General features: G+C 42.0%; 1 protein-coding gene across 10 annotated transcripts in view; it reads right to left on the reverse strand.

Moving 5' to 3' along the window:
- PFKFB2 (6-phosphofructo-2-kinase/fructose-2,6-biphosphatase 2) overlaps positions 1–12,618 on the reverse strand; it is a 129,158-nt gene that overhangs the window by 7,101 nt on the left and 109,439 nt on the right. For 6 of the 10 annotated variants that reach the window (XM_032792562.2, XM_032792559.2, XM_032792555.2 and 3 more), the window contains one exon: positions 6,066–6,864. The exons of 2 other annotated variants lie outside the window; for them this stretch is intronic. In XM_032792562.2, the coding sequence (XP_032648453.2) occupies positions 6,622–6,864 (243 nt within the window). In that variant the 3' untranslated portion in view covers positions 6,066–6,621. Of the gene's footprint in view, positions 1–625; positions 5,398–6,065; positions 6,865–12,618 lie in introns of those variants that run through there. 2 more of the 10 variants (XM_075064841.1, XM_075064838.1) reach the window with 2 other exon arrangements.

Here is a 12,618-nt window from a genome sequence, read left to right on the forward strand (position 1 = left end):
TTGTGAGACTCAAGGAATCCGAGTCTTGGGTCCCCAGGGAAGGTTTTTGGGGGAGACCAGAGCTTATCAGGCACTCTACCCTAAGTCCTGATTGGTGGCAGCACTACAGGATCTAAGCTGGTAATAAAGCTTAGAGGATTCATGCTGGTACCCATATTTTGGACGCTAAGGTTCAGATTTGGGAATTATACCATGACACCATGACAACAACAGAGGTAACCCATTTTCTTTTCTAGGAACAAATATCTTCTAGGAACAAACATCTTCCAATTAATTCTCTCCTTCAGATACATCTCGGTTTCAAATCATAACATCTCTGCACATGTCCCATAGCGTTCTTCCTCTAAACTTACTACATGTAATTCTCTTCTGGGCTATGACATCACAAATATAGAGTTGGTGACTTCAAGTGTTACAGTTAAAGGACACAGTTTTACTTGGGAAATGATGGAAGTGAACTTTGGGCACATACAGCTCAAGTCTCCACTAACTCGCACTTTGCATCATTCTTTATCACTGTGCAAAGTGGCTATAAATCAGAACATTGGCGTTTCACAAATGGAGTGTAGAAAAGTTTACTGGAGCATACAATGAGAAGAAAAGCAATACTGAAGCAGTCTAGTGGTTCAAAGTTACTTCATTTTATTTATCTGATCCACAAGAAAGTTTACAACACAAATATTCAGAAACAACATTACAATATCTATTTTGCAGGCCCATATTTGCAAAAAAAAAAATCAACCATGTGAAACACTTTGCTGGTTTTACAACTATGCTCCTTCCATACAGGAAATGTACTAATGACGTTCTGATGCATTTTATAAAGAGAATGCATTCATATGAGCAAGACTAGCAGGTAACTTTACAGACACACAGCTATATAAACTAAAATACAAAGGCCAAGATTTTCAAAAGTGACTAACGTATTTAGGTGCCCAACATGAGTCACCTTAAAGGGGCCTGAATTGCAGAAATTGCTGAGCACTTGCCCTTCAGACGTAAGGGGCACTTCTGAAGATTGTAGCCCAATCTTGTAAATCAGTCTGTGCCATTTTATTTATGGTATAATCATCAGTGTTTAGCAGTAAAGAGACACGAACTAAGTCATTGATTCAATGACAAAAATCATCAAAACACATTTACTCTTTTAAAAACATTCAGAAAATCAGACATGACATTTTTCCATGTGTGATTTACAAACAAGTCATATTTGATTAAAAATAAAACTGCCCCCACCCCAAGAAACCACAAACAGAAAAAACAAGCAACTTTTTATAACAAACCAATGCCAGCATAAGATGCTAGTATTCTATAAAGAACGTGTCTATAGCAACACATTCACACCGAGTTTTAATGCAAATCAAAACCATGGGGGGGGGGGAAGGATGTTGTAGACTAAATTCCACAAAATGTTGGACTAAGTTCCATCAGTTTGTTTGCAAACACACCCCTTCCACCAGCTTCTTCATATAGAGACTCAAGCTTAAAGTGCGATTATGGCTAGAAAATAATATTGCTAAAATGGCATTTGGGGGCGGGGGAGGGCTGCAGGTTTACTTCTTCAGGGTACAATTAATTTCTGTGCAAAGTACCAGCACAGAGGCCAGGCATAAGCAGCACGCAGGCCTTGTTCCTCAGTCCAGGGGTGAATTTCACCCTTGTTGATCAGAAATCTTATTTGCTATATTTACAAAGTGAAAATGACAATTTACCTAGTTGCCAGTGACACAAGCTCCCACCTGAAGACCTAGCTGGCACCCTGCTGTCTTACTTCATTCCCAGCAAAACAGACTCTGCAACTGGACCTTAGCCTGACCATTCTACTGGGGCTTGCTCCTGTGGACGTGTCAAGGCAAAACTCTCACCTACTTTACTGGGAACAGGATCAGCCCCACAGCGAGGGTTCGGGGGAGAAGAAAAAAATCCATCTTGCTCTCCCATGTGTACACGTTTGTGTCAGTAAAGTCCACAGATGAGACACAGAGACACACAGGGAACGAACTGAGAAGGTGCCATTTCTGCATAACAACTTTGCTGATAATACCCAAAACATTCACTCAGTATCTAGCAACATCCATTGACATTTTGTGCGTTATTGCAGCTTGAGTAAAACAGTCACAACATCACTTTATCATTTAAATAAAACTTTTCTGTATCTGTTATTTAAAATCTATGTTAAGATAGAGAGAATAAACGACAAAACAAGGCACGTTATCCTGAAACCCATAACATAGTCATTTATCCTAAGGAATGTATGCCTATAAAATGCTGGTTACAAACAGGGAGGCTACGTAATCACAGTAAAAGTGCTGAAGAGATTCACTCTCATTACAAAGTGCAATTAAATTTAAAATCCTTTTGTTAGCAGATGAGTTACAAACAGCTCTGGATAGATCACTGTGTGGTACCTACAAGTTCTGATTGTGCCTGTAGATGCATGTTCACAATGTCTGTAGACATTCAATCGAAGTTGTTCAATTCTGAACGGAAGTTGTGCTTGTCTTGATTCAACACAAAGTACAGCCCTCCCCGCTTGAAAGAGGTGTTTAAGTGACACCTGAAAACAGCAAGACCCACGTCTGGCTGTAGCGTTCCTTTTTTTGGTACTATCTTTGAGAATGAAATATGAATGGAGTCTCTTTTATGAAACCCTAATTTTCCATTCTTACTGTGTCTGTTAGATGTCTGGAAAACAATTGAACCAGCAACCATTTTCCTTTCCATCTGCAGAACATAGTTCTACATAAAGACAGAATTGGCATACGATTCGTAAGTGGAAACTGTAAGTTAAGGCAGCTCAGCAAATGACAATTAAAAAAAGCAGTTTCAATATAGCTCTAAAATGAAGCTGTCATATAGGATAAGGCATTTAACTTCAGTGTCACAGGGAAAAAATGCATTTCTCCCTCCCATTTTTTTTTCTACCAGCGAAACTGAAAGACAAGTGCATTGCCTATAAAATGGAGAAGGCCACAGAATATCTGTTCCTCAGAGCATAATGTTGTCAGTATCAAGAGGTTTTTGGAACTCTGATGAATTGCAAACAAATTTCTATAGGGTTAAATTCTGTCTTGGGTGTGTGGGAGGAAATGCATTAGGTCCATGTAATGACTGAATACCCAAGAGGAATAGTCTGGAAGAGCGTAGTCTGCCCTTCCCGCTGCATGGGGTAGTTCCTGGCCACTGGATCCATGAAATGAAAAAAAAAACCTGACGTGTTTTAACAAAGTTAAAAAAAGAATAACTGACCATCACGGTCATCTTGACTGTTTGACATGCAACACCAGATTGAGACGATCCCCATTGGAAAGCTTGGAAACCAGAGTTTTTAAAAAGCTGTTTCAAGATCAGTTTTCTAATTTAAAATCGATAGTTAAAATGAGCTCCCCTCAAGTCCACGACAATGATATTTGGCATTTACACAGCACCTTTCATCAGATGATCTCAAAGTGCTTTATAAACATGGGTACTATCCCCAGATGGGAAACCAAAGTACAGGGAGATTAAGTGACTTGGTCTATGCCATAAAATTAGTCAATATGGAACCAATGGAATGGAACCCATAACTTTTGACTCCCAGAACCCAATTCTAAAACATTCCTCTGGCTGCCAAGGTGGTCACCAAGGAGAGACAGTTTTCTGAAGGCCTTGTTCTAATGCAAACATTTTTCAGCTTCTTTGAGAATATTCCTTTAAAGCAAAGTCACTTATTCAATATAGCAACAGTAACATTGTTGAGTATAGAAGTGCGTTTCAAGCACAGTCAAAAATCACTGGAAAGAGAAAGAGATTTCATGCCAAATGGTTGCAACTGGGCATTTAAACAGAGTTACAACAAATGCATAGGAGAAAATGATATCACTCCCCTGAGGAGAAAGCAAAAATGCTGTGATAACATTAAACACACACGTACAAAACCCAAAGAGACACCTACTAAGAACCACAACTAAATTAAATAAAAACAAATCTCACATTGCACAATCAGTTTCACAAATAAGATAAATAAAATGCAACGTCAAAGTTATAGAAGTCAATTTCACAGGCAAGGCATAAACTGAAACATCAAGCACATGAAGAGATATTTGTACTAACATTTGCAGTGACATTCACTCAGGCATTTAAAGAAGGGACAAGAAAGGGCCTCGTGGTCAGCAAGGTTGGATCTGAGCAACACAGGCACAAAGGGAAGCATGGGTAATATCCTGGCCATTCTGTACAGTGTGACACTAAATTCCTCTCACTCGACAGCCTCACTTGGTGGCTGAGACAGAAACCAAGGACTCACAAGTGATGTTGTTTGCTGACTCCCTGGAGAGAAGGGATAATAGACTATTTATGTCCTCTCTCACTGGATGTGAGAAAGAGATGCTACAGTATCCTTCAGCCCCATCCAATTCACCCCTCCAGTAGGATTATGGGATCTGATAGTTAGTGAAGATTAATAATTATACTTAACACTAACAGCACTCTTCACTGTCTAAGCACTTTACAAAGTTCACAATCCTGTGAGGGACCAAGTTCCTCCTGTAAGGTGGGAAATTAATTCAACCCCCACTTGAAGTCAATGGAGTTGAGGGTTTTCAGCAGCATTTGGGAGTAGGCTATAATTAAATAACCATCACAAAAACCCTGCGATATAATACTTGTCTATCACATAGGGGGAACTAAGGCAGATAAGGTAAGAGACGTGCCCAAGGCCTCGGAGAGTTGGTGTCTCAGCAGGAATTAAAGCTCAAGAAGTTCCTGGCTCAGGCTACTAGACTCTGGCAGAACTTTCCCTCCTCCAATTTATTGAAGTCTTCATGTAAATGGTTCTGAAGTCCTGCAGACTAGGGTTGCTTCATGCCATCCACCTCTGTGCATAACTCACCCTTTATTCATCTCAGTAGGGAATTCCTAGCATGGATCAACAACAAAACTACAGCTACTAGCATCCGGTGCTGTAAACAGACACCTAGGGCCAAAACCTCGCCTGCTGTAATTCCACGGAATGATTTCTACAGGATTACACCCAAAACATATTTGGGGACTGATACACCATTCAACTATCCCAGTAATCTTGCTGATCTGGGGTGAAATTCACCCCTCTGCAAATGGCCAGCATGAAGTCTATGCACCATTATATTCCATTTCAACCCTCGCACCTGCCTCTGCAGATGATGAATTTCACCTATGATAAACAGATTCTCCATCAACGATGGCCCTTCTTTGATTTGCTGGATTATTATGTGACAAATGATTTCCTTCTGCCCCAAGCATTCATTGTTCTCCCCCTCTCTCCACAATGATTGCCATGCAATTATAATTAAAAGAATTGCTACTTACTAAACAAACCCAGAAAGAATGCATACAAGCTATGCTCAGTGACACTCACAAGCAAGCACTTCCCATTTGAAACTGCAAAGAAAAAAGAAACAGCACAGGATAGCTCATACTGCATTTTAAAATAGACTAAAAAATAATAATATAAAAGCAGAGCAGAAAACAAGGAAAAATTGAAACAACCCCCAGAATCTCATGTGAAGGCAGGACCATTGCAGGCTTGTATAAGAAACAACTACCTCATACAAGCCAGGGAAACTGCATCCTAAAGCACCAATGAAGTCCAGCCAGTCAATCAGTCTCTTGGCTGAACGCTCATTTAAATGGCTCTGCCCAGTTCAGTGTATTCCATATTGATAAGCTGCAATGTTAATGTCAGTACAGGGAGAAATGGTTTTTAAATACTAAGTTTAAAGGGATGTTTTCAGGTTTTGAAACATACTCTCTGTAGCTCAGATTTTCAAAAGTGACTAGATATTTTGAGTGTCTCCATTTTCATCAAGTGCCCTCTGAAAATCAGGCTCCTTTATATTGTCTTAAAATTGGGTATCCCAAATCTGCCACTTTTGAAAATTTAAACCTGTGTTTTACTATTACCACAGTAGAATTATTAGAACTGAACGGGGGCCCAAATTGTCACGTTACCTAGTCTTTTTTATTTGTGGAAATCAGCGAAGCAACACCAGTGTGAAAGCAGAGATACACTGGTGAATCAGGACCTCAGCTTTAAAAGTGTGACTTACTGGTGAATCAGGACCTCAGCTTTAAAAGTGTGACTTACTGGTGAATCAGGACCTCAGCTTTAAAAGTGTGACTTACAATTCAGTATTTATGCAGTGCGAAGTGCAAAAAACTAAGCATCCAGCTTGGAACAACAAAAACAGACTACTCCATTTCAATTTACAAAGAGGCAGAGTTACTTCTCCCCGCAACAAGATCATGCATGCAAAGCTGCTGATCAGTTTCACTGGAAGCAGAGGATCACTTTGTTGCATATACCTTATGACATTCGGGCAAGCAGAGAGTCCCTTAAAAATCAACTTGTGTGTCTGGAAAGGGGAATCGTTTTTTAAAACATACAAACCAGGAACTCATTGTTATTCAATGACATTCACTTTGCAGGGAGCAGGGCATTTTACGCTTACATGATTGCAGTTGCACCGCAGTTTGGTGACTCTTAAGGAATTTGTAATCTGAAGCTATTTTAAAGCAGGGATGATGATAAGGCATCTAAACTTCAAGACATTTCATTTGTGCATTGCACAGGACCATTGGAAAACAGGAGTAATTGTTTGGCCATTAGTTCTGTGTTTGACCAGGGAGGGAGGGATAAGATAGAAAAGTTACCACTTGAACACTGACTTGTAGCTTCTGCTGATCAGCCCCATCTCGAGTCTCTGGGAATAGCGGAGACCCCACTGGGTTGAGAGGCCTGCTCCCAACACTGTAATTTCGTGTGCGCTTTATTGTGTCCGAACTGGCCAGAGGCGTAAAGCTGTTTCTTCTCATCCTTACAGGGGTTTGGCTCTTTGGAAGGTTGTTCTGATTGAAAATGGAGCATATTACAAGAAATGAATAGCAGAACCACAATCTGAGGCCTGGTCTACACTACGTGTTTAAACTGAATTTAGCAGGGTTAAACCGATTTAATCCTGCACCCGTCCACACAACGAGGCCCTTTATATCGATATAAAGGGCTCTTTAAACTGGTTTCTGTACTCCTCCCTGACGAGAGAAGTAGCGCTGAAATCGGTATTGCCATGTCAGATTAGGGTTAGTGTGGCCGCAAATCAACAGTATTGATGCGCCTCCGGGGTATCCACAGGCATCATGTGAACCGCTCGGAAAGAACGAAACTCAGAGACGGCCAGGACAAGAAACCCTGCGAACTCTTGAATTTCATTCCCTGTTGCCCACCTAGAGCTGATTCAGCACGGGTGGCGATGCATATCCAAATCCAAGAACTCCAGCATGGACTGTAAATGGGAGATACTGGAATCTATCAGGAGGGGAAGGACAAATCTGTTCTATCAAGAGCTCCGTTACATGAATGATGAAATGACACAAAAGCATTTGAAAAAATTCATCCAGCTAGACAGATCAGAGGCCACAGCAGGGACTCACACAGCGGACTGTTGACAAGCTAACGAAAGCAAAGAAGACAAAGGACGCTCAATGGGAGGAGGGAAGCGGTACTGAAGGACCCAGACGTAAGTCGCACAGTCCTGCATCTCCGAAAAGCATGGCATTCTTGGCTAGCTCCCAGAGCCTTTGGTCATAAACATTTCCGGGGTGGGTTCAGGGATACGCTCGTCAATTTAAACGCCCCCCACCGAAAGAAAAAGGAAAAAATTGTTTCTTGACTTTTTCATGTAACCCTAGCCTACTGATGCGGCTTGGTAATTGGTGCGGGCACTGACGCAGCATCCTCCCTCCGAGCATACGGTTACATGACAAAATGATGTTCAGCCGCCCAATCATCCTGCGAGCACCTGTCGGCCTGGTCGGCCGGGGGTGCCTGGGTAAAAATAGAAGCGAATTGCCGGTCATCCCGCAGTATGAAGAACGGACGGTAATCTCTCAATCATAGCAAATGGAGCTTAGCCCATTCAGCCCCACCACCCATTTCATGAATAAGAAAAGATTCTAGCGCCATGGACTATGCAACGAAGCGGAGGCTGGCTCCTCTCCTCGCCACCCGTTAATGTCCTGCTGGCCATCATACTCAGCTGGCGCCTCCCGCCTCAATAATCTTACAACAAGCCATTGTTTCTACTTCTAGATTCTATTGACTTCATCCACAAATGACGGGCGACACGGCACAGTACCAGAGGATTGGAAGGGAAAGCAAGTTGCGTTGTGCCCAGCACTTCCTCTTAATGACATCAGCTCATATCTCGCGGTATCTGACCGGAGCGGCTGTGCTTCTGTTGTCTCAGTACATCTGGTCTCTAGAACTCTTGTCCCATAGCTAGGCAAGACTCACTCATTTTTAGATAAACATAAAGGAGGAATGACCCAGGATCACTCCCATTTTTGTCTTTGCCCCCGCCGACCTCAGCGAAAGGCCACCAGAGCCCCTGACAGCAGAGATGGTACACAGAATGACTGATACACTCTCATCGCCAAGTTTCAATGGCAATGGCAACGCTACAAGAGATGGTAACCGCCTGCTACCTTGCAAAGCACATAATCTGTTGGGAAGCACGCAGTACAGCCTCGTCAGCACATCCGTAACATACCGTGACAGGGACAAAACGCAAAAACAGGCTCCATGGTTGCCATGCTATGGCGTCGCAGGCAATCCCAGTGAAAAAGGGTCGCGAAATGATGTCGCTGTGCTTCACCGAGGAAGGAAGAGTATGACATTTACCCAAATACCCGAACAATGTTTTGCACCATCAGCAGATCTTCAACAAATTCCAAGCAGGAGATGCGGAACTAATGGCGATAGCTACCACAATGCAACGCTCATAAAATCGATGCCTAGCCTCGTACATGGGACTCACACCGCGGAAGTACGGCTTTGGAGCCGCGTGCACTCCTCTATATCAATCGTTTTAACAAAACGTTTAGAATAAAACAAAAAAGCGTAAGTGTAAATATACCAACATCAAAGTTTCATGCCAAGATATCCTGATGCCTAGAGCCACTCTCACGTGCCATATATCAGAAGCCTATCTGCTTCTGCTCTCAGTCAGACTCATCTATCAAACCAAAATGAGGCCTAAGCAAAGCCTGAAGTCAACTGAAAAATTCCTCTTGCAGGGACAGCACAAACTGAAGCACCACTGAAGTCCTATTTGAGAATTCACAAGGGCCGTAGTCTTGTGCAGCCCTCTGCATAGGAAGTAAAATTTAAACGTTGTGGCCTACAGACAGGCCCTCACTATCAAATTCAACGTCACTCGTCAAAGTTACCATTCTCTAACCATTCCTACCTTAGCCCCCTGCCACACAGACAGCGAGAACTGCTTCGTCAGTAGCTGCGTTAAAATCACTCTTGCACTCAGCTTGTAACAGCTTAGTCCTTATCTGGGGTTCAGAATTAGTTTTTTAAACAGGGATCAATAAAAAAATTTGAGACAAAATTTCTCGCAAGCACTTGATTTTTTCAGACCGCTGCATCTTCTTGCAAGAAACAAATGTAAATCAAATAGTATACCAGCGCCTACTGTTCAATGGAGGCATGTGCTATATAACACAGGAACAAGTAAGCAGTGCTAGCACAATTGAGTACAAATTAAAAATACAACGAATGAACTAGCCGCGAATCTTGCTGAAACTCTCAAGTGGCCATTTCAATGCAGTGTGCCTTTGCACGACACATCTAGACTTCCGGCCCTCTACAATTGCCGATTGGTCATCTATATTTCTGTATCCCGGAGTTAATAAGACAATTAATGCCACAAAATCCCAAGATAGAAAATAGGTCTATTTCAATGACAATCATTTCACAACGCACTTGACATACACTTGCAAGCTACAGAGAGAGAGAGGTCCAAGTCTCAAAAGTTGGCTAATACTGTAAATGGAACACTTCCAATAGACACCAGTCTAACACAGGTTAGCTAGATTCCTTCAACAATAAGTCTGTGTTTGATGGCTCCAACGGAACTAGCGGACCCTGATGTTAAGAGGCCGAACCCGCTGGACCACTACAGGTGCAATGATCACACCTCTGAACTAACCACGCCCGTCAGCGTGAAGTGGACACTCAATAACTGAAGCACTTTGAAAACTTGGCGTAAGGCCATTTAGCAGATACATGTAAGCGGTGTAAGCGTTGCCTGACAAGGTAGGGCTGAAGTGGGTCTTTGGTGGCCGTCGTTACATAACCCGTCGAATCGGAGCTCCTAGCTAGTCACCAGATGGGAATAGCGGGCCATGCTAGCACCTAAAAAGCTGTTACAGACAGCACGTTGATCTATGCGAAGCTAAGCTGGCTCTGACCTAGGGAAAGTAACTGCTGTTCCAAACACTGCATCAGCCAGAGGTCAACTGCCACCCAGCGAATTTGGCTCTCACCTTGCCACATATCTCGGTCCCTAACAATCACTGATGCTAAGGTCGGTGTTCATATCACCTTGTAGTCCCTCATAGAGTCATGCCCCACTATGTGTCCTAATCCGTGTCTGAATGGTCCTTATTTGTAACAGAATACATAGAGGTGCTTTACTAATTTAAGAGATCATATGAAGAGACCAGCCGGTACAAAAGACCTTTCTAAGTTGCCTCAGATAATTACAGCATATCTGATACACAATAGAACAATATGCACTGATGGTGCCTGAAAGGTTTTTAGCTTCAGCAACATTTAAAGCCCGACCTTGACGTCGTCCACCACTTTTAGATCTTGGGAACCAGAGTTAAACGCCAACCATGAAGTTTTTATGATTTTGGTTCCAATGCTTTTATAACTTAAAAATCGAAGACTCAATTGAAAGATAACGAAAACAGCATCTAAAAAGAATAATCATAGCAATCCAATGGGAAATGCTATCATTAAACAGTCGGATGATCACCCTAGAAGCTTAAAAAGGCGTCATGAATAAATTGCATTCAATTGGTCCTAATATGGATGAAATAGATTTAAAGATAAACTCTTCCCATCATGTTGGAAACAACAAACTAAATATCTGGAAAATTTAAACCTGCAAATAGTTGAAGCTCAAAGAAGGTAATACTTAAGGGGCAATACTTCAAAGCCAAGTTTTTTGACGCTGAAATGAAGCATTAAAATTTAGCAGGCAATACCATAGTGACTGTATAGTAATTTTGCAATATTACTTTGATGCAGGCTCTTAGTATGTAAGTGCCAAATTCTGATCAGGGCAGGAGTTCAGTAAGACTACAGTAACTCCAGAGGCTTGGCTCGAGGGTATGTCACTGCTTAACAGTCCAAAGGATCGTTCCACTTTACACCCTCAGCCAAAGAAAAGAAAAACTCGAAAAGAGGATCACTAGATTTCTTTAAAATCAATTATTCTCATAAATACTGGCAACTGGACTCAATATTGCAGAGACAATAAATAATTCGAGTTCTTCTTTGTAACGAACCTTATATATATACACAGTACGCTAAAGTTTAATACTAATCACGATTTCTACGGTGTGTGTGAACACCCATGTAAAGTACTTCTCTGGAATTCTGTGCTCGCGAAGTGGAGCTAGTAAACAAGGGCAGCCTTCACAAAAGATACATCGTAGCGATACACTTATTGACATAAAACAGTTCAGTTTCAGTTCATTCCGAGGTGTTACGAGTTATAACTGGAGGAAAAACATTTCCTGGTCAATAAAAATCCAGAGATAATGGTCCCTTTAGAAAGCAAACTGGTTGTGACTCATTATTATATATATAATTATAACGTTCTCGCTCATTCTTGCTCCCCCTTATTTTTCTTTAATTATTATAACCAAGGGCAGTAAATTTACAGGACATAATTTTCATGTACGTTTGATATCAAACATATGCCGCAATCCACAAACATAATGCAGCTAAGTGAGAAAAAGAGAAATATGTACCATAATAGGCAACTGTGAGAGCTTGAATATTGTCGTGAAGGGGCCACTTCAGACTATGGCCAAACTCGTCTGAAACCAGAGAGAAAAATTAACACAGCATGTATGGCACAGTTAGAGCTATCAGGAATTGTGGTGGTTCTCAACTTGGCCTGGATCTTTGCAAAGGACTTACCACACACGCTTAGCTTCAAAGCACATGAGTAAGCCATGGGTAACCGACGATGATCACTTGTTTAACGTAAAGGTGTGTGATCTTTAAAGGAGCAGGACGTGTTTTCGAAAAGCCTGATCAGAAGAATTCGCCTCATAATATTGACACCCTTAATCTCTCCGGAGTCTACTGCTGCAGCCTGAGGAACCAAGAACAACTTTGGCCACTTCCTCCTGCTCAAACTCTTCCCCATTGACACCAGTCAAAGTCCAGAATCCACTAAGGGCACATTACTGCTGCACCCATTCTGCCAGAGAGTCCCCCAACCCCAAAACCACCACAAGTTCTGACCGACACGCCTCGCAAAGCTCAGCCGCTGCCCACTAGGACCTAAGAGACCAGAGTGACCTAAGGGCTTACTTCAGCTCTCACTGGAAATCATAATTTGGATTTAACCACGATTCATGGGCCGCCAGGATCCTTCCAGGTCCCTCCCACATGGGGCCAGCCAGTCCAATAGACAGTTCGTTACTTAGATCGGTATTTGTTGTTTGTTCCTTAACCTTTCACACAGTGGAATATACTTCATAGCAGATACGACATACCTCAAAGTATAA

The sequence above is a fragment of the Chelonoidis abingdonii genome, chromosome 4 (genome assembly GCF_003597395.2).
Source record: "Chelonoidis abingdonii isolate Lonesome George chromosome 4, CheloAbing_2.0, whole genome shotgun sequence".
In the NCBI taxonomy this organism is placed as follows: domain Eukaryota; kingdom Metazoa; phylum Chordata; order Testudines; family Testudinidae; genus Chelonoidis; species Chelonoidis abingdonii.